We start from the raw sequence: 22,627 nt of genomic DNA, 5'->3' as shown, positions 1-22,627 counted from the left end.
ATGGATACCATCAGGTAGTAGAACTGAGATGGAGGTAGATGAGTTTTATGGTCTGTTTTATACTTTTTTGTATTTGAATTTTCATACCAGGTACGTGCATTACTTTTACAGTTTAAGAATAAAAATGTTGGCCGGGCACAGTGGCTCAGGCCTGTAATTCCAGCACTTTGGGAGGCTGGGGTGGGTGGATCACTTGAGGTCAGGAGTTCGAGACCAGCCTGGCCGACATAGCAAAACCCCGTTTCTACTAAAAATATAAAAAATAGATGGGCGTGGCACCACATGCCTGTAGTCCCAGCTACTTGGGAGGCTGAGGCAGGACAATCACTTGAACCCAGGAGACAGAGGTTGCAGTGAGCCGAGATAGCACCACCACATTCCAGCCTGAGCGACAGAACGGGACTCTGTCTCAAAAAAAAAAAAGTCATATGAAATTTGAAAGATGAGAGTTTAGATAAGCTGATAATGGGAGAAGTGAAGGCGAGGAGATAGATCGGAAGGGATAAAACAGTTCTTAAGGTTCTTCTACTTTTATACATTTGAGATCCTTTTATTTTTAATTTTTTTATATTAAAAAAAAATAGAGACAGTGTCTCACTGTGTTGCCCAGGCCAGCCTTCTGACCTCAAGTGATCCTCCTGCTTCAGCCTCCGAAAGTGTTGGGATTACAGGCATGAGACGCTGTGCCCAGCCAAGATCCTTTTAAATGAAAGCTGTGACTTGTGTAGTTAGCAGATTCGAATTTTCTTTCTTCTTTAAATTAGTGAAGATGAAGTGCCTGTGCTGTCTACCCTCTAACATGTAGTTGACTTTGAGTTGCATTGTGCTTTATTTTCCACTTTCATTTTATAATTTTTTAAAATGTAGAAATAGATGGTGTTCTTTCTCTAAATTTTGTACCTGTTTCTTTATTTCACTTTATTTAGAGAAGAAAAATGTGATGTGACCTTCTTCCCTTGTAAAATGGAATCCCAGAATTGTGGGGTTACCTGTATCAACAGGTCAGGTTGATTATCATACCATTTAGACTCTCTACTTGAGTGAACTCTAAAGTTCATTAAACTAAATCTCTTTACTGAGTCTAACGTAATGTTCTAGTAATGGCGGAGTATTTGGTATTTATTATTTACTCACTCTAAAGAAATCTTCAGTAATTTATGCCTGGCCCATGCCATTGAATCAGTATATGACTAATAGGGTACTTTGGAGCCTGCAGAGGAAAGATTTGTCACTTTCTTAAACTCTGGCCTTTATCAACACCTACTTCCTATTTTTGGCTTGCTTTCTTTCATTGCTTGATTGTAAAGTAGTTAATCTAAAGGGCAGCAAAGAAAAAACCTTGGATACCAGTTCACTAAAATTATCTTCAGATTTGGGTACTAGTAATACATTTCTTTTCCTTTAAGAAACAATTTATTTTTATGACCAAAGCTGGCCAGGCACGGTGGCTCACACCTATAATACCAGCACTTTGGGAGGCCAAGACAGGTGGATTACTTGAGGTCAGGAGTTTGAAACCAGCCTGGCCAATATGGTGAGACCCTCTCTCTACTAAAAATACAAAAATTAGCTGGATGAGGTGACAGGCGCCTGTAATTCCAGCTACTTAGGAGGCTGAGGCAGAAGAATTGCTTGAACCTGGGAGGCAGAGGTTGCAGTGAGCTGAGATTGTACCACTGTACTCCCATGTGGGCCACAGAGCGAGACCCCATCTCAAAAATAAATTAAAAAGCCCAGTGCGGTGACTCACGCCTGTAATCCTGGCACTTTGGGAGGCTGAGGCGGGCGGATCACGAGGTCAGGAGATCAAGACCATCCTAGCTAAGACGGTGAACCCCTGTCTCTACTAAAAATACAAAAACATTAGCCGGGCATGGTGGCCGGCCACCTGTAGTCCCAGCTACTCAGGAGGCTGAGGCAGGAGAATGGCATGAACCTGGGAGGCGGAGCTTGCAGTGAGCCGAGATCGTGCCACTGCACTCCAGCCTGGGCGACAGAGGGAGACTCTGTCTCAAAACAAAAACAAAAAATAAATAAATGATCAAAACCTAAATGTAATATGACGTCATGAGAAAGTGTAACTGTCATGACTTTGAATAGGAGCCCATTCGAAATGTTTCCTGCCAGATATACAACTTCAGATTGTTGGCAATTTTTAGTTTTGTAGTTACGGAATTTTTACCCTATAGATTGAGGACCCTGTTAAATATTGTATAACCTCTAGGAATAAGCCTTTTCATTGACTCCGTGTGCTAAACAGATCTTTTGTCAGCGACTCGTAAAATACAAAACAGACTCGGGCAGTAGAGTACCAATGTCTTTGCCTCTTAGGTATGTGAAATATGGCTCAGGCCCAGCTCGGTTCCCGCTCCCGGACATGCTGAAATATGTTATTGAATTTGCTAGTACAAAACCTGCCTCAGAAAGCTGTCCACCTGAAAGTGACACACACATGACATTACCACTTTCTTCAGTGCACTGCCCAGTTTCTGACCAGACATCCAAGGAAAGGTAATGAAAACAATTTTTTTTAATGGTATGTATTGTTTTTTCTGGTATAATTTAAACTATGCACCATCTTTATACCTGATTCACACTTACCTATAAGAGCACAGGAGCTGTGAGCTCTTTGTCTTAAAGGGAAGGGTTTTGCTGCCTGTCACTTGGGTGGGAGTGGGCCCACCAGTGCGTTTGTCTTATCCATAGGACGGTTGGGTTATTTCAGAGGCTTCTCAAACTGTTCAGGATAGTGTTCAGGCTCCACCCAGTGATGCTTTGTTTTAAACTACAAGCTAGCTGCCATTAAAGGCCTTTCTCAAAGGAAACTTCAAGCCCTGCTCTTCCAAAACATCTCATGCTCCCACACTTGAAATATGCATGACTAAGAAACATCAAGGAAATGGAGGCTTATTCCTGAACAGAAAATTAATACTTGAAAAAGAACTGGATAGAAATAAGAGGACAGCTTAGAGGGGCTTCTCTAGTAAAGACAAGAGGGAGGCAAAGTCACAGGAGCCCTCTGATTTTATTCCATCCAGCCATGCGCAACAATCTTTATTGCCTCGAGGAGCTATGAAACGTAGCTGGGACATTTGATATGTGTTGCCTGACTAATAAAAACACTAATACTCAATAAAAAGTTAGACTTTTTTGTCAAAAAATCTTGACTATTCTCCCCAACAATCCTCCCCTCCCCCATGTATTAATATTTATTCATCCATGTATGCATAGAAATGCTTATTTGGATAGAACATACCAAATGTCAAGAATGATTATCTCTAAGGAGTGACATGAGTCTGGGGATAGGAGTGGGGCTACGCTTTCACTTTTCACTTTTTAAAAAAACAATCTTTTTATGTACATTATGAAATGTAAATAGTTTTAATTTAAAAAGTGGTTTGGCAGGCTTTTTAATCAACTAAAATAATAGTGCTTGGTATTAGATTTAAAAATTACAGGGAGGTGTATGTGTGTAATCTCCTCTGAAACTGAGATATCTATTCTCTTGTTGGGCGTATTTTTCCATAAATATGGACCTTAGGAAAAAGAGATTTCCTCCATTATTTTGTGCATGTGAGAGTGTGAGGAGGAAGTGAGGGTTTTTTGTTTTTGTTTTTTGAGATGGAGTCTCACTCCGTCGCCAGGCTGGAGTGCAGTGGCGTGATCTCAGCTCACTGCAACCTCCGCCTTCTAGGTTCAAGCGATTCTCCTGCCTCAGCCTCCTGAGTAGCTGGGACTACAGGTGCGCTGATTTTTGTATTTTTAGTAGAAACGAGATTTCACCATGTTGGCCAGGATGGTCTTGATCTCTTGACCTCGTGATCCAGCCGCCTCAGCCTCCCAAAGTGCTGGGATTACAGGCGTGAGCCACCGCGCCCGGCAGGAGTGAGAGTTTTTTTTTAAAGTAAAAAAAATAAAGGAAGTTTATATTCTTGAGCTTCGGTGTAAAAGAGAAACCTAACTACAGTTAGAAACTTATTTTATATTCCTGCTGGTTTGTCGACCTGCAGTTTTACTCTGACAATAGGTTAATAGAGAAATTAGCATTTACTTTGTATGCTTTATTCTCTGTTAGTTTACAGTAAAGAGGTAAAGAATTTAACCTTTATATTTTGTAGTTGAGATATTATTTACCTGAGGCTAAATACTCTTTTCCTTGGGTATTTAGCTAAAGTAGTAGAGCTAGGATTGTTTGACTTGAAGCCCTTCTCTCAGAACTCCCCAAGATGTCACCTAGTGTGTATTCCTGTGAGTTGTATATTCAGCTGATGCTTCCTTTTTCTTGCTTCTGTGTATTTTGTTCCTGGATGGATAGTGTCACTTTAGTTGCCTTCATCTTGTAAACTCTGTAGTTGATTCTTTGATTCTTGCAGGCCTAGTCTTCTGTTTTCCATTTTCCTTCTCTTCCCATCCTCATGAGAAGGAATAATCGGTGGTCAGAGAACATGAACTAAAGACTCTGGCCGATCTGGCTTTGGATTCGTTTTCATTACCTTGTACCTAGGTGAACTTGGGCATGTTGGTTAATTTCTTTAAACCTTAGGCTTGCAGTTGGTAAAATAGAGATAGCCTCACAGGCCAGTTGTGGTACATGAGATGATGTATTTAGAGAAAAAACTTGGCTCCGTACCTTTATAGAGTTAATGCTCACTGAATACCTGTACTTTTTCATATAGCATCTTGCTTTCCAAAGTACATAATTTAGGCTAAGGTGTCTTTTGGAAATTATCATCTGAGCATGATTTTTGTCTTCCTCAGTACAAGTACAGAAAGCTCTTCTCTGGATGTTGAAAGTACCTTTTCTTCTCCTGAAGATTCTCTACACAAGTCTAAACCACTGACATCTTCTCGGTCTTCCATGGAAATGCCTGCACAGCCAGCTCCACGAACAGTCACAGATGAGGAGATAAACTTTGTTAAGACCTGTCTTCAGAGGTGGAGGAGTGAGATTGAACAAGATATACAAGGTTGGCTCTTTTAAAACTTGTCAGTTACTCTTTGCGTTTTCTGTTTTTTGACTGTTTGGAGGTTAAGCACCTTGGTGCACTTCCTGACATTACTGTACATGCTACAGAATTCCCCCCCACCCCGCCTCAGATGGAGTCTCGCTCTGTCACCCAGGCTGGAGTGCAGTGGTGCAGTCTCAGCTCTCTGCAACCTCCGCCTCCCGGGTTCAGGCAATTTTCAAGCCTCAGCCTCCCAAGTAGCTGGGATTATAGGCATGTACCACCACACCTGGCTGGTTTTTTTTTTTTTTTTTCTTTAGTAGAGACGGGGTTGCACCATGTTGGTCAGGCTGGTCTTAAACTACTGACCTAAACTGATCTGCCCGCCTTGGCCTCCCAAATTGCTGGGACTACAGGTGTGAGCCCCCACGCCTGGCCCAAGCTTTTGAATTTTGACATGGTAATTGTGACTTCTTTTGCACTTCTAGTGCCCTGTAAGCTTGGCTCACACACCCGTATTATACAGATGTGGAAGGATCTCCCCCTCAAAATTTCTGGGAAATGATCACCTTTGCTGAGATTTTTCTGCATCTGCTGATTTCTGTCTCTGTGGTAGTTTATCTGAACTCTAGCTTAAGTTGACCTAGATTTAGCATTTAACTTTTCTGGACTTCTACTCTTCAGTCTTTTCTATATGAAGCATGCTTTTACTGAAGGTTAATGAGGCAGAGTGTTTGAGCAGTATGCACAATGTAAAATTGGATTATTCAGCATTGTATTCTTAAAAAGCCCTTTGACCTCATTGCCCATATTGCTCAGACTAGCCCCCTTCCTTTCTCCTTTTGTCTAGGGAACAAAAAGATGATGGAAATTCCAGATTCTTCCCAGAATCCTATTCAGAGAAATTTAGTCTTACCCTTTGTTCTGCTTTCTCATTTCAGATCCTGTCTGAGACATACATTTTACAGCCAAGTGACCCATTAAAATCTTTTCCTAAACAGCTTACTCTTTTAGAAATTGTGGTGCCAATTATAAAAAATAATTTTTTAAAACCTTAATATAATTACATTGAACTAAAAGCCTTCATAACCTAAAGTTAGGTTTAAAGTTAGCTGCTTTAAAACTGTGTACTGCTTCGTGGTTCCTAGAGGGAAGCTGCAATCATTAGGACCCTAGCAATATTCTTTGCTTAGTTGAAGTAGCCTGTGTGACATAGAATGAGATAATTTTAATGAAGCTTTTTTCTTTTTCCAAACAGATTTAAAGAATTGTATTGCAAGTACTACTCAGACTATTGAACAGATGTACTGCGATCCTCTCCTTCGTCAGGTAGAATGAAAATTGATGGGAAGTAGTCAAGGCATGTGCTAATGGTAGATAACAAAAATAAAATTTGATAGTTTTCTTTTAAACCCAATGGGAATTCCCCTAAGATGTAAGAATAAACTTAAGGTAGAAATTGATGTTGTTCTGTTTCTTTATTTTAGGCTAAAGAAAGCAATATACCTTTTATCAACAACAGGACCTAACACATACTTGTTTGAATTCTGCCACGTGGAATTTTTTCATATTTTAGAAAGGTTTGCTGTCAGATACTAATAAAAATTACTCACAAAATGGTACTTTAAGTAGTGCAGTGGGAAAAACTGAACTAGAGAACAGTTATCCTTTCTTTACGAAAGTTCCATGATTCTTCAAGATCTTTCATTTAACAACATGCTTTCAAGCTTTATTTCTATAATAATAAATTCCAAAAGAGAGGACAGAACTTCTTACTATCCACAGAAATTTTTGTTAGAATAAATTCTGGGAATGGAGGGGAAGAGAGCCTCCAGGAGTGTCTCTGAACCTATTCTAGTTAGGGGCATGGACTTTCAGTGTCTTCTGTGTGAATGAATGGAATGGGCAGAATGACTGTAGGAGGAGAGCCCTGTTTCTAGAATGGCATTGAGGCACAGTCCCATTGCTTAACAGGAATGCACCGTGTAAAACTCAGGTTTCCCCATTTTTTCTTTTGTGTTAATTGAAAAATCTTCACCAGTAATTAAAATAGGTCAAAGTAAGTGTAAATTTAATTTGATTCTGTGACGACTTTCATCTCTTTTACCAGTATTTAATTAGCATTTAAGCATTGTTTTATTTTCTCCATATTGAAAATATACAAATGTGCTTTTCAAATTTTGTAACAAATAAATATGTCATTAAAAGGGTCTTCACTCCAGATAGATCAGTGATCACTTAACTCTGAGAAGCGTGTGGCTGAGTTAAATATGTTAACTTAAATTTTGGTGCCAAATAAAATAGGTGTGGAATAAAATAGCTGCTAACCTTTTTAGGTCCCAAATATGCTAAGCATTTTCAGTGTGAGTGGTGAAGGTGATTCTATTTTTAGATAAACAGGGTTTTGAATTAGAAGGATGCATATGTTTAGGTTATATTTGGTTTTAGATCTGAGGAGTTTAGAGTTGAAAGAGTCTTCAGAGAGGTCATGTAGTTCAATGATCTGGTTTTCAAGATTTGGGATTGAGACATAATTGATCAATTCCAAGGCTGTGTTTTTGTTGACTTCATCTTGAATCCACAAGATGTTTTAATATGAACCCCACATTAATCACATCATAAATAGTTATTTCTTAATAACCTAAACTTTATCAGATTACTTTGCTTCACCTGACTGGAGAATGTACATTCTGACTTACAGGTGCCTTATCGCTTGCATGCAGTTCTTGTTCATGAAGGACAAGCAAATGCTGGACACTATTGGGCCTATATCTATAATCAGCCCCGACAGAGCTGGCTCAAGTACAATGACATCTCTGTTACTGAATCTTCCTGGGAAGAAGTTGAAAGAGATTCCTATGGGGGCCTGAGAAATGTTAGTGCTTACTGTCTGATGTACATTAATGACAAACTACCCTACTTCAATGCAGGTAAAAATATCTTGGCAGAATCTATAGATTGGGGAAAATCTGTACTGCTCAGGGAGAAGAACAGTCTTGTACTGCTTTTTAAAAAATTTACAACTTACTATTATATAATAATACATTTTAAAAATATAGACAGTATAAAAGGGAATGAAAAGGAAAAACAAGTTTGCTTTACTACTTCTTTCCTTGACCGCAAGTCCCACTCCCCAGTCAAGTATACAATGTTAGGTTTCTTATATAGTCTTCAAGACACATTGTATACATATGCTAGATTCTATTTATCTGTGTCTGCCCCTCCCCCCTTTCCCCAAAGGGATTATTTTTCCATTCAACTCTGAACATTTTTCATTAATTGAGTATTTAGCAATCTCTATATTTTTAGAAAAAGGATCTTCTCATTCTGTTTAACAACTATATAATAATTCATTGTGTGGAATATACGTATTTTTAAAATTTACTCAACTTTCCTCCGGTAGATAGACTTTAATTCTCTAGTTGTTGTTGTGTTTTTAGTGAAATATTTTTTTTTCTTGCCCCATCTTATGGTGCTGATAGTACATATATTTTTGCACCCTTCGGAGAATAACTAAATTTTTTCTTTCTTTTTTTGAGACAGAGTCTTGCTCTATTCCCCAGGCTGGAGTACAGTGGCACAATCTCGGCTCACTGCAGCCTCTGCCTGCCGGGTTCAAGTGGTTCTCCTGCCTCAGTCTCACAAGTAGCTGGAATTACAGGTGCCCACCACCACGCCCAGCTAATTTTTGTATTTTTAGTAGAATCGGGATTTCACCAGCTTGGCCAGGCTGGTCTTGAACTCCTGACCTCAGGTGATCCACCCGCTTCAGCCTCTCAAAGTGCTGAGGTTAGAGTTGTGGGCCACTGAGCCTGGCCCAGAGTAACTAAATTTTACAGGTATATTTGCCTGAATAGTTTAACAATTTTTATAGTACTACTGCTCATGCAAAGAGCAATAATAATTATCATTTATATTGGTACTTTACTCCTTAAAGCATGCTTTCAAACTTTTATTTCTCTAAGAACTTACAACTGTAAAAAGGAGGGAAGGAGTTAGAAAATGTTGTTATCTTCATTTTCCAGCTGGATAACAGGTTCCAAGAGGTTCTAAAGTTGACTAATCACATAGTTAGTAAATAAATGGCAGTCCCAAGATTCAAATACAATTCTCCAAATTCTGTGGTGTTTTCAATTTACATTATTATTTCTTTCACATCCTCTATGAGAGGTCTTATGATGAACATTTTACAAGTGAGATAATAGAAAGCTTTTGTTTTTAGTATTCAGACTTTACTGTGTTGCATAAGTAAGGAAACATCGCCCCGGCATGGTGACTCATGCCATTACTTTTACAGGTTAAGAATAAAAGTGTTGGCCAGGCATAGTGGCTCACGCCTGTAATTCCAGCCCTTTGGGAGGCTGAGGCAGGCGGATCCCTTGAGGCCAGGAGTTGAAGACCAACCTGGCCAACATGGTAAAACCCTGTGTCTACTAAAAATACAAAAATTAGCCGGGCATGGTCGTGTACACCTGTAATTCCAGCTACCAGGGAGGCTGAGGCAGGAGAATCCCTTGAACCTGGGAGGCAAAGGTTGCAGTGAGCTGAGATCATGCCACTGCACCCAGCCTGGGCAACAGAGTGAGACTTTGTCTCAAAAAAACAAACATGTAAGATGTTCTGTCCAGGTAGCACATTATCTTTCTGATTTGCTAGTGTGGTTGAGGATTAGGGAATGGAGACAATGATCACTGAACAGTAAGTGATTGTCAAAATTGTGTATTTATTCTGTGAAGGAATGAATAGCTGCTTGAATATACCAGCTGTTGGTATATAGGAGCCTTGTTATTGCATGCGTGGTTTATTTTTATGTTATAGAAACAAACAAGTGGAAACTATCGTTTGCTTAGTGAAAAGACTGACTAAGGCAACCAGTATGTGAAGGTGTTAATCTGCTATAGGCTTTTTTAAAATTATTACTGTTTTGGTCACAGGGTTAGAAAGTGAAATTTAATATGTCGTCGATATCCTTGCCATTAAAGCCAGGTATTATTGACCATTTCACCATTGTATCAAATTGCTTTCTCATAGTACTTAATTGTGTGAAAGTTAATGGTTTAAATGTCTTGAAATTCATCTCTAACCTTTTTGAAATGGACATTCTTATCAACCAAATGCAGTAGCTAAATTGATAAAACTATTTAGCTTGAAATTTTTATTGGCTCTAATGATTTTCTGAATTTCCCTGAAATGATTGGTATATCCAGTGATTGACAGTGACCAGTTTCCAAATCTTTTTTTTTTTTTTTTGAGATGGAGTCTCACTGTCTCTCCCAGGCTGGAGTGCAGTGGTGCAACCTCAGCTTACTGCAACCTCTGCCTCCCAGGTTCAAGCGATTCTCCCACGTCAGCCTCCTGAGTACCTGGGATTATAGGCATGTGCCACCATGCTTGGCTAATTTTTGTATTTTTTTTAGTAGCAACAGGGTTTCACCATGTTGGCCAGGCTGGTCTTGAACTCCTACCTCAAGTGATCTGCCTGCCTTGGCCTCTCCAAGTTCTGGGATTACAGGCATGAGCCACTGCACCTGGCCCACTTTCCATATCTTTAATTCTGTATTATTCATTCACTTAGCAGATGTTTAATGAGTGCCTACTAAATGTCAGGCACTGTTACTGATTGTTGTCCTTACTTTGTCCATACAGGTTGAGCATGCCACATGTGAATATCCAAAATCCCAAATGCTCCAAAATCCTCAAAACTTTATAAGCCTTTTTCATTACATGATGCTGAAAGGGAATGCTCATTGGAGCATTTTGAATTTCAGATGTTGAATTTTTGGATTTGGGGTGCTCAGCTGTAACTAATGGTGCAGATTTTCTAAAATCTGAAAAAAACTTTGAAATCCAAAACACTTCTAGTCCCAAGCATTTTGGATAAGAGTTACTCAGCCTGCATTTCTGATGGATTATATGTGTATGTGTTTTTTTTTTTTTTTTTTGAGACGGAGTCTCACTCTGTCGCCCAGGCTGGAGTGCAGTGGCGCAATCTCGGCTCACTGCAAGCTCCGCCTCCCGGGTTCACGCCATTCTCCTGCCTCAGCCTCCCGAGTAGCTGGGACTACAGGCGCCCACAACCGCGCCCGGCTAATTTTTTGTATTTTTGGTAGAGACGGGGTTTCACCGTGGTCTCGATCTCCTGACCTTGTGATCCGCCCGCCTCGGCCTCCCAAAGCGCTGGGATTACAGGCGTGAGCCACCGCGCCCGGCATGTGTATGTGTTTTTAGTTAGGAGTAAGATAAAGATGAAATACACTGCTTTCTTCTTTTCTAAAAAGGATATTTTGGTTCCTTGTGATCTTTGTTTCCTTGTGATCTTTTAATTTTATCTTTGCTTTTCCTCAGAGGCAGCCCCTAATGAATCAGATCAAATGTCAGAAGTGGAAGCCCTATCTGTGGAACTCAAGCATTACATTCAGGAGGATAACTGGCGGTTTGAGCAGGAAGTAGAGGAGTGGGAAGAAGAGCAGTCTTGCAAAATCCCTCAAATGGAGTCCTCCACTAACTCCTCATCACAGGACTTCTCTACATCGCAAGGTATCTGAGAAGGCATTTATGCCAGTGGTCCAGTAACGTCTCATGCTGTACTCCCCTAGCCAGCCCTATACCCTTCAACTGGCTAGGTGATGCCACAGTCTTCACAGTATATTTCATATACAGTTGGTATGCCAGGTACAACCTGATGGAATGAATTGTGGCATTAAAATGTGATTTCTGATGAACAGAAGCAGTATCAGAAAGACTACCTGTGACCTTCACTGTATATATAGTTTTGCTTATTTCCCAGGTTATGGGAGAAACTATGATAGGATTAATAGGTAGACTTTATGAAAACCATTCTCCAAAGGTGATCTTCCTGAAAGATGCTTGTTTGTAGAAAGTTTTCTTAATGTATACAAATATGACAAAGTTGGGAGTGCATTAAATTTTACAGACTTATCTGTGGGTTCAAAATTTGCAGACTTTATCAGAAGAGTTCTTGCTGAAGTAGCCATTTCTTATCGTTATTAATTTCTAGGGAAAATCTGCATAGGCTTTGTAAAAAGCTATGTTAACAGGGTTGTATATTAAACTGTATCCATTCTGCTTGCTTTTTATCTGAGCGTTCTAGACTATTTATTGTCAGATGCTAAGACCTTTGTACAATTCTTTATCAGAGCCTTCAGTAGCCTCTTCTCATGGGGTTCGCTGCTTGTCATCTGAGCATGCTGTGATTGTAAAGGAGCAAACTGCCCAGGCTATTGCAAACACAGCCCGTGCCTATGAGAAGAGCGGTGTAGAAGCGGCACTGAGTGAGGTGAGAATGACTGGGAAGTCCAAGTTCAGGAGGGCCGGGCTTTCAGCAGCAAGGGCCAGTTTCCTCACATTTCTGTTATTCTGTGTCTCTGCTGCATTTAACCAACCCCTTTTTCTTTCTCCTGTTTTTTCTTACTCTTTCTCCCAACTCTGCTGCCACAGCTTAAAGAAGCTGAACCCAAGAAGCCCATGCCCCAGGAAACAAACCTTGCAGAGCAGTCAGAACAGCCCCCAAAGGCTAATGATGCAGAGTCTACTGCCCAGCCTAATTCTGAGGTCTCTGAAGTCGAGATTCCCAGTGTGGGAAGGATTCTGGTTAGATCTGATGCAGATGGATATGATGAGGAGGTACAGAGATGAGTGCAGGATTTAGCTGTTTGTTGTCAGTCTTATATTTCCTTCTCTTGTGACTGTTTTAAGGTATCTGCCAATAGCTGATATTTTCTCATTGCAACAAATGATTGTCAAGAAAGGCTATTTGGTTTTAACCTTAGTTACCATTATTTAAAAGATAGCTGTGTTTCTATTGTATAGCGCTCCTAGCATATGTGTATCTACCCAGGCCTGTACTTAATGGGGCCACTGCAGAGTCTAGATTGCTCAGAAAAGTAAAATTTACTTCTATTTTTGGTATTATGGATGAAAGATTGCCTCTAATTTAAAGTAGGGAATCTTTTTTTCTGGATATTAGTCCATTATTTTACTTCCAGATATAAATTTTTCAGTTGTCCAGTGAGCTGAACAAATGTGGGTTAAAGTTATTTTTAATTCTAAAGCTTTAGGAAGAAGCTATAGAACCCCAAGTTATTTGTTGTCTGTCTCCTCTTCAATTGCACTGCACGTAAACAGTAATGAATTCTGTCTCTCAGATTTCTATTTTTTTCCTGTGGGGTATTTAAAAAAAAATCATTGACAAGGCCGGGCATGGAGGCACACGCCTGTGATCCCAGCCCTTTGGGAGGCCAAAGTGGGTGGATCACTTCAGGTCAGGAGTTCAAGACCAGCCTGGCCAACATGGTGAAACCTGTCTACTAAAAATACAAAAATTAGCTGGGTGTGGTGGTGTGCACCTGTAATCCCAGCTACTTGGGAGGCTAAGGCAGGAGAACCGCTTGAATCCGGGAGGCGCAGGTTTCAGTCAGCTGAGATCGCACCATTGCACTCCAGCCTGGGTGACAGAGCGAGAGTCTGTCTCCCCATCCCCACAAAAAAAAATCCTTGAAAAGTTTTCACTTTATGGAGTCATATTTTTATAGTCCCTAGTTTCCAGACTCTTTTAAATGTATTGTTCATCCTAGTAAAACTAAAGTATTTGTGTGTGTAAGATATACACCCAAAGTACAGAACTAAATTGGAATTCTGACCTTAGACACTTCCCCTCTGAGAACTATAATTTAACTTAATTCTTCAGCAGTGCCATATTGGGAGATATTTTTAGGCGTACATCTTTCTTCATCCTACTAAATTAGAACATATAGTGTAGGAATAGCTTGTCTTGGGCAGGGTGTTGACATTATATAGAAGGACAGAGGTGGTGGGTGCACATAGGAATGGGTGTGTGAAACTCAGCTTGCAATACATGTTAGCCAAAGAGCACACTGCTCTACTGCCCTTTAGCACTCTGTTCAGCCTGCTTTCATACAGTCTTCTGCTGAACCTTTCTTCTCTCCTTTCTCTCTGTGTTTTGTGCCCCCTTGTGGTAGGTGATGCTGAGCCCTGCCATGCAAGGGGTCATCCTGGCCATAGCTAAAGCCCGTCAGACCTTTGACCGAGATGGGTCTGAAGCAGGGCTGATTAAGGTATCAATGTTTTTAAAATTCTAATTCTTACAACACAGGCATCATAATATTGGGGAAATAATTCTATAAGAAGGGAAAAAATGGGATTAAGGCTGGGTGTGGTGGTGTGTGCGTGTAGTCCCAGCTACTCAGGAGGCTGAAGTAGAGGCTCACTTGAGCCCAGGAGTTGGAGGCTGAAATGTACTGTGATTGCACCACTGCACTCCAGCCTGGGCAACATAACAAGATCCTATCTCTTAAAAAATAAAAAAATTTTAAAAAAAAAGGACTGGGCGCACAGTGGCTCACACCTGTAATTAAGCACTTTGGGAGGCCCAGGAGGAGGCTTGCTTGAAGCCAGGAGTTCAAAACCAGCCTGGTCAACATAGTGAGACCCCCCCATCTCTACTAAGGATTTTTTTTTTTTAATTAGCTGGGCATGGTAGCACATGCCTGTAGTCCCAGCTAATTTGGAGGCTGAGGCAGGAGGATCACTTAAGCCCAGGTGTTCAAGGCTGCAATGAACCATGATTGTGCCACTACATTCCAGTCTGGGTGACAGAGTGGGACCCTGTCTCCAAAAAATAAAAAAAAGTCTTCCGTGAAGTGAGATATGAAACTCCCTTTCCTGTCCAACTGATGAACAAGCTGTTCGCTTCTCTTCTCTTGACCCTCACCCAGCCTTGGCTGGCGGTAGCATTCTCTGTGGCACCTAGCCTAGAGGGCTTTTCATTGTTGTTGTTAGGAGTTGTCTGCTAGTAACACTGAGTTAGATTGTGCCTTTGTAATTTTGAGGCCGTAACAAAGCGGGCCATGTTTTTAAACATACTTGAGTAAAATTGCATTTGTATAGATGCTTAAAGTTTAAGTCATTGACACGTAAGGATCTTCCTTTTATAAAAATTAAAACTAAATATTTGTTTTTCTGAGAACTTCATGAGAAAACTGAATTTCTTAAGAGAACAGCAGGCTGGGCGCAGTGGCTCATGCCTGTAATGCCAGCACTTTGGGAGGCCAAGGTGAGTGGATTGCTTGAGCTCAGGAGTTCGAGACCAGCCTGGGCAACATGGTGAAACCCCATCTCTATAAAAAATACAAAAATTAACTGTGCATGGTGATGTATGCCTGTAGTCCCAGCTACTTGGGAGGCTGAGGTGGGAGGATCACCTGAGCCCAGGAGTTCACGGCTGCAGTGAGCTGTGATCATGGCTCTGCACTCCAGCCTGGGTGACAAAGTGAGACCCTGTCTCACATACCCCCCAAAAAAAAAAAAAATACAGTATGCTTTTGGTGCCAGAATGCTAACAGTTTCATCCCTTATGAAATGCGAGAAACTTAAATATTCCATAGTTGCTTTTTTTAGAGTTAAGAGACTGCCTAGCTCCTAAGTCATCAATTTCTGAGTGCAGAAGCCCACAGCACACTATTTTCTAACTATTGATTCTGCCCTTAATAGGCATTCCATGAAGAATACTCCAGGCTTTATCAGCTTGCCAAAGAGACCCCCACCTCTCACAGTGATCCTCGACTTCAACATGTCCTTGTCTACTTTTTCCAAAATGAAGCACCTAAAAGGGTAGTAGAACGAACCCTACTGGAACAGTTTGCAGATAAAAATCTTAGCTATGATGAAAGGTGAGAAGAGAATATTCAGGTGAATTCCTCCTTGGTCTGGGTCAGGCTAGACCGACTCCTCTGTTGGGGAAGTTTTGCCCTGTGCCCTTTCATTGCTTTCTGAACTTTGTCCCACACAGATCAATCAGCATTATGAAGGTGGCTCAAGCGAAACTGAAGGAAATTGGTCCAGATGACATGAATATGGAAGAGTACAAGGTAAAGTCTTTTCTTTTAAGTCTATAGAGCAAAAGCCTTAATTCCTGAGGTAAATGGTACCTAAGGCAAAATGAACGATTTTGTGCTATCACAAACTGACTTGTTCTCCCACTTTCCCCCAAAAATCATAGTAAAGAATGGATAAATGATATTTTCTTGTCCTCAGAATAGTAGGTCTCTTTATTTTCATTCTTCAGTTAGAGTGAATCAGCACTTCCCTTAAATACCTGTTTTAGCCTTGTCCTAGGCAGTAAAATTCTTGAAATCATGCTTTTGGTTTGTTTTAAATGATACATTTTTAAAAATATGCATTGAAATACATAGCTACACGTTTTCAATTGCATCCTATGTAAAACAATGTTATGTACCACCCAAGGTGTATTCACCACACTTACTCAACTTGAACATTGCTCTGTATGACTAGAAATGTCCGTGTCCTTCCTTATTTTCAGTATCTGGATGGTTTTACCAGTCCTAAAGAGGTCATTCACTTAAGTTAGAGCTGACTATCTTTGGCATAGCTGTTAGGATAAAATCCAAAGCTCGTAGGAAATAAATACTTCTGTTACTCAAGTGAAAGGAACAGAACATTGAAAATTAAGGTCAATGGTAGACTTTTATATTAAATGTTGAGTAGGTTTTTATCTGAAAGCTTTTGTTTGTTATTTTTGTGGTTAGCCAGATGTGCTCAATAAATATTTGTAATGAATTTAAAACTTAGATGGAAAGGACACTAACAATTTATTATGATCATAATTATTAATAGTAGTCATTCTTTTTCAGAAGTGGCATGAAGATTATAGTTTGTTCCGAAAAGTGTCTGTGTATCTACTAACAGGCCTAGAACTCTATCAAAAAGGAAAGTATGTTGGCCTTTTATTTTACCAAGGTTATTAGTCAGGATGCTGTTCTCTATAGATGCCTACCTGGGAATACTAAAGAGTCACAGCCAGGCATAACCTCCCTTGTCACATACACTAGTGTGCCTCTTCTCTTCCAGTGCTTCAGTTTTGCTCTAAACATCACACATGGTTTTTCATCCTTCACATAATGAGATGTATTAGCTGAGAGAGATGTTGTGCCAGACTGTCTTTGTGATCAATGAAGATGAACTCAGAAAATTAATTTTTGAGTTGACATGGACCTTAGTGAGCACTCCTTGTTTTAGAGATGGGAAAATCTGAGGCCTAGGGAAGTTTCATGATTTGCTTTGGATGGCTAGGCCAATTTGTAGAAGAGCCGAGACTGGCTACAGTCTTTGGCCCTTCACTTTTTCATAATTGCAGCCAAGTAGATTCTTGAAATGGGGAAAAGTGAGGTCTAAGCCCTAGATTTTGGTAAAAGAGCACTCAGCTGTTGTTTTTCTCCCATTTTTCTAAGGTACCAAGAGGCACTTTCCTACCTGGTGTATGCCTACCAGAGCAATGCCGCCCTGCTGATGAAGGGGCCCCGCCGGGGGGTCAAGGAATCCGTGATTGCTCTATACCGAAGAAAATGCCTTCTGGTTTGTACTGTTTGTAAAGCCTTAAGGTTTTTTTGTTGTTTACCTCTGCTCCTTGAAGCCAGGAAAAGATACGGCTTTCAAAACAGTATCTTCAGCAGGTTGTAGATTCCTCCCCGCCCCCTGCCCAAATCCCATGAACAGTTTTACATTGGAACAGGTTTCTTTTTCAGTTACTTTTAGCGAATGTCATTCTTCTTCAATGATAACTGATAGACGTTAAGGTGAGAATTAGTCATCCCTCTGTGTGCCCTTCATGTATGCCTGCATTATAGATTTTATCACATTGCTTTCCTACTAGGTTCTAAATTACTTGAGCACAGATCCTTTTCTCACTCAGCCATTTCCTCTGTGCCTGTCATGTAGGAAGCATGTAATAAATGTGTGTGGAAGGAATGCAGCATTTTTTCCATGTTCACGTTTAAGTTGGTAGGTGAAAGTTTTAGTGACTTCTAAGACACTCCATTTTTTAAAAATAAAGGTAGGAACTGTAAGAATTGGTCCTGCTGTTTTGATAACATCATTGTCATATACTAGTGAAGACTAACTCTCTCCTGGCCTGATTTGCACTGTAAAACTACATGGAAAGGCAGACCTACATCCCCGTGCCTCCCCAGGGGTTTATGTGATGTGTGTCCTTCAGAGAACTGTAAAGCGGTGGCCTGCCTTCAGACTGTGGGCTTGTGTGTGTTTTCACCAGTACCCAGCAAATTTGCCCTTCACAGAAGTCAGGGCAATGTTTCTACCACTGCCTTGACGTTGTTCATACTGGATGGGTGAGATTAAGTCATGACATACACTCAATAGCTTTGTTTTCTGATTTATACTTTGACATCTGTGTTAGTTATAGGTGTGGCAGGGCCACTTTGAAACTGAAAAGGGATCTTGTTGATTTGATGGATCTGAATATTATTAGAGCCATGTTTTTATATTTTAAGTCACCAAATAGATTGACATTTTGAATATCCTACTCAGCTTCTGAAGTAATGCAGCAATAGGAATTTAGACTCTTTCCATTATCCCAACCCCTAGTGTGCATCAGAATCATATAGGGAGCTTGCAGACAGTTGTGAAGCTCAGGCCTCTCCCTAGACAGTTAAACCAGAATCCCTGAGAAAGACCCTGGGCAGCAGGGTGTCTTCTGCAGGTGATTCTGATGCTCAGAGGAGGTGGAGAACCAGTGAACGGGTCTTTGGTTGAAACAGGTGTTAAGCATGACCTTGACTTACAAGTTTAGGCCAGTGGGTCATAAACTTTGCTACACTAGAATCACTTTGGGAGCTTTCATAAAATCCCAATGTCCCGGTCATCTGAACACTAATTAAGTCAGCATATCAGGAGTGGGAACCAGGCATCAGTAGTTTTTAAAGATCCCTAAGTATATCCAATGTGCAGTAAAGTTTGGCAACCCCTTGTTTAGGCTGTTACTAAAGAGATATTTATCTTTTTCAGACTTTTTCCCACCTAATTCTACCTTTTATCTGTAGGAGCTGAATGCCAAAGCAGCTTCTCTCTTTGAAACAAATGATGATCACTCTGTAACTGAGGGCATTAATGTGATGAATGAACTGATCATCCCCTGCATTCACCTTATCATTAATAATGACATTTCCAAGGATGACCTGGATGCCATTGAGGTCATGAGAAACCATTGGTGCTCTTACCTTGGGCAAGATATTGCAGGTATATGCTCTTGCTAATAGTATTGTAAGGTTTTGAGAATTCTAGAAATTGCAGTGTTCTCACTTGATAGCACTGGTTGCCAAATCTTTTTAAGGAATTGGAACCTTCTAGCATATAAGTAAATTAAAAATGGTTCTGCTCTATTGAAACAAGAGGAGGGAACCTGGGCCTCTGCCCCTCTTAACCTCCCTTTAACTTTCCCGTGACTGCCAAATCACCTCCATGGGCAGCCAACAAGCCTGGTTTGAAAAAAGTCACTGCTCTCCAGGAATGTCAGACTTCCATTACTCTCTCATGTGCCAAAAGATGAACTCTTTTATAATTGAAAAATCAAAATCTGACTGGGCACAGTGGCTTACACCTGTAATTCCAGCACTTTGAGAGGCCGAGGTGGGCAGATCACTTGAGACCAGGAGTTCAAGACCAAGTCTGGCCAACAAGGCAAAACCCCGTCTCTACTAAAAATACAAAAATTAGCCAGGTGTGGTGGCGGGTGCCTGTAATCCCAGCTACTCGGGAGGCTGAGGCAGAATGGTGTGAACCTGGGTGGCGGAGTTTGCAGTGAGCCAAGATAGCACCAGTGCAATCCAGCCTGGGCCACGGAATGAGACTCCATCAAAAAAATAAAAAAAAAATTAAAAAAAAAAATTTCATGCAGAGTATGGTTATGGGAGGGAGCCTTGACTAAAATTTTCTGTGGCTTGAAGTTACATAACATATTAACTATGATGACTTCAAAATTAGTTTATTAGTGGAATATCCTTACTTGTTTAAAGCATCTTGAGGAGGGAACCTAAAGCTGGTTGTTTTTAGGTGAGTTCAGTAGACTTGGAAAATTGGTATATATTCTGATATGAATCCTCTTTGTTAGTTTCTCACTGACATAAAGATATTCTATTGATGGGGCTGGGCACAGTGGCTAACGCCTGTAATCCCAGCACTTTGGGAGACCGAGGTGGGTGGCTCACTTGAGCCCAGGAGTTCGAGACCAGCCTGGGCAACATAGTGAGAACCTGCCTCTACAAAAAAATGAAAACTTAGCTGGGTATAGTGGTGTGCACCTGTAGTCCTAGCTACTCAGGAGCCTGAGGTGAGAGGATTGCTTGAGTCTGGGAGGCTGAGGCTACAGTGACCAGAGATCATACCACTGCACTCCAGCTTGGGCAATGGAGTGAGACCCTATCTTTAAAAAAAAAAAAAAAAAAAAAAAAAATCCATTGACTTGTTCAAGTTTTTAAGTTGATAGTATTTATTTTAAAATTCTGTAATAGCTAGTTGCTATGTCTTTCCCTTTACTGTCTTCAGTTTTTATTTAGACCAAGCTTGTCCAACCTGAAGCCCAAGACAAATTTGTAAACTTTCTTAAAGCATTATGAGTTTTTTTTTTTAAAGCTCGTCAGCCATTGTTAGTGAGGTTCATGTGTGGCCCAGGGAAGCCAAAAGATTGTACACCCCTGATTTAAAACCGTGTGTATACATGGATATATTGTAAACATTTGAAAGAAAATATTACCATCATATCTATATTAGAGTATCATATCTACTTCCTTGTATTTTAAGAAGACAATTGGTTAGAAGACCCTTTCATAATTAAGTAATTATGTAGTGTTATTTTGCCAGCATCAGGTGGCCTAAAGCAGTGAGCTAAAGTTTGGTTTATTTGCCTTTGCTCCTGGTTTGGCCTGAAGGAATAATCATTTATTAGTAGCTGGCCAGCATAATGCTTTGATGTTTGAGGTTAGGTAAGGGGCTAATAGAAGGCCTTTCAGGCTTATTCACCTTTACTCAGAGATCTGTTTAGCTGTATATGTAACATCTGTTTTCCCTCCACAGAAAATCTGCAGCTGTGCCTAGGGGAGTTTCTACCCAGACTTTTAGATCCTTCTGCAGAAATCATCGTCTTGAAGGAGCCTCCAACTATTCGACCCAATTCTCCTTATGACCTATGTAGCCGATTTGCAGCTGTCATGGAGTCAATTCAAGGAGTTTCAACTGTGACAGTGAAATAAGCTCCCACATGTTCAAGGCCATTTTGGTTTCTGGCTGCCTGCCTCTTGCGCAGAAGTTCGTTGTCACAGTGCTCACCTTGGGAAGAGCATTAGATGGGCACATAAGATTCCGATTCAGACCCCAACCATGCTGCATGTGTAAAGAAGGATTGAAAATAAAATTGCACTTTTTAGGTACAAAATTATAAAAGCTATTTCACTAGAAAAGGCAGAAAGCAGTGTATTAAGGTGTTGAATTACGCCAGAAGACCTGAAATGCCTTGTACCTACAACAATGCTTAGGCTTTTCTAAGCCTCTTGCCACTTTTAAAATTATCCTTCAGGCATAAATATTTTGGACAGCAGAATAGAAGAATGATTCATGAGAACCTAAACCAGATGAACATCTACTAGTTATTTTATCAAATACAGATGACATTTAAAAATTCTTAACTGCAAGAGATTAGAAATACAAACCTTGCCTGACTCTTGACAGGAGATGACAAAATGGGTTGCTGAGGTACCGCGCCCTTTTATATGTGGGTAGAATATAAGATCACATGGCAGTAAGATGTTGAAAAGTCAAAAGAGACCTGTCTCTCTCCTTTCTTTTCTATCTTTTAAATAAACCAGAAAACCTCATACTCAGTCCTCAGTGAAAGAAAGGAAAGCGTTAAGGACTTTAGACAGAACAGCATTGTGTAACTTGACTGAAGATCATGCATTAATAGTTGTTAGGCATTTAGGTAAAATTTTCTAATACCTAAAAATTGTCAAAAACAGTCGATAAGGCTTCTGCTGGCCCAAAGACTATTTTGGTTCACCTCTTCTTTTTTGCTCTTTTTTTTTTTTTTTTTTCCTGAGACAGTCTCACTGGGTCGCCCAGGCTGGCGTTCAGTGGCGCAGTCTCAGCTCACTGCAAACTCCGTCTCCTGGGCTCAAGTGATTCTCGTGCCTCAGTCTCCCGAATAGCTGGAATTACAGGCGTGTGCCACCACACCTGGCTAATTTTTGTATTTTTAGTAGAGATGGGGTTTCACCATATTGGCCAGGCTGATCTCTAACTCCTGGCCTCACGTGATCCGCCTGCCTCAGCCTCCCAAAGTCTGGGATTGCAGACGAGCCACCATACCCCGCCTTCTTTTTTGCCCTTAAAAGTAAGGGATGTGGGTTTGTTTAAAAAAAACAAAAACAAAAAGCGAAAGAAAAAAGCAGCATACATATGCAAAACTATATATATGTATATGTAGAGAAATACTTCCCACTGATGATTTTTAAAAGGCTTCTGATTGGATATTGTGTTTTAACCAAATTTTAAAGATTAATGGAATCATGAAAGGGAAGAACTCTTGATACAACTATGCAGATTTTATAAATGTGCAATAAAAGTATTTGTTTTACCTTTGGTGTGCAGTATGGTCTTTATTTAAATATGTATTTTCCATTTGGGAAATAGACATACTTGGTATTTGTCTTGTTCCAATTTTTTTCTTTAAAACCAAAAAGCAGATTAAAGGGTTGATAAACTTGATGGGGACTGAAGTGCCAGTGTTTGAAATAAAAGGCAACAGTCAATTCTTGAGCAGCACCTAGTGATAACAT

General features: G+C 40.3%; 1 protein-coding gene across 21 annotated transcripts in view; it reads left to right on the top strand.

Annotated features, from left to right (window-relative positions):
- Positions 1 to 22,425, top strand: part of LOC105493578 (ubiquitin specific peptidase 28) — a 79,775-nt gene extending 57,350 nt beyond the window's left edge. For 6 of the 21 annotated variants that reach the window (XM_011761319.3, XM_024796510.2, XM_011761318.2 and 3 more), the window contains 14 exons: positions 2,332 to 2,511; positions 4,759 to 4,967; positions 6,205 to 6,275; positions 7,648 to 7,876; positions 11,292 to 11,483; positions 12,104 to 12,243; positions 12,405 to 12,590; positions 13,946 to 14,041; positions 15,477 to 15,655; positions 15,775 to 15,853; positions 16,637 to 16,716; positions 17,234 to 17,357; positions 18,842 to 19,037; positions 20,871 to 22,425. In XM_011761319.3, coding sequence (XP_011759621.2) covers positions 2,332 to 2,511; positions 4,759 to 4,967; positions 6,205 to 6,275; positions 7,648 to 7,876; positions 11,292 to 11,483; positions 12,104 to 12,243; positions 12,405 to 12,590; positions 13,946 to 14,041; positions 15,477 to 15,655; positions 15,775 to 15,853; positions 16,637 to 16,716; positions 17,234 to 17,357; positions 18,842 to 19,037; positions 20,871 to 21,046 — 2,137 coding nt within the window. In that variant the 3' untranslated portion in view covers positions 21,047 to 22,425. Of the gene's footprint in view, positions 1 to 2,331; positions 2,512 to 4,758; positions 4,968 to 6,204; positions 6,307 to 7,647; positions 7,877 to 11,291; positions 11,484 to 12,103; positions 12,244 to 12,404; positions 12,591 to 13,945; positions 14,042 to 15,476; positions 15,656 to 15,774; positions 15,854 to 16,636; positions 16,717 to 17,233; positions 17,358 to 18,841; positions 19,038 to 20,870 lie in introns of those variants that run through there. The other 15 variants (XM_024796513.2, XM_024796509.2, XM_024796508.2 and 12 more) reach the window with 5 other exon arrangements.
- Positions 22,426 to 22,627: the final 202 nt, after the last annotated feature.

The sequence above is a fragment of the Macaca nemestrina genome, chromosome 12, assembly GCF_043159975.1.
Source record: "Macaca nemestrina isolate mMacNem1 chromosome 12, mMacNem.hap1, whole genome shotgun sequence".
Taxonomy (NCBI): domain Eukaryota; kingdom Metazoa; phylum Chordata; class Mammalia; order Primates; family Cercopithecidae; genus Macaca; species Macaca nemestrina.
Note: the sequence above shows the minus strand (reverse complement) of the source record. Positions and strands in the feature narration are given on the sequence as shown.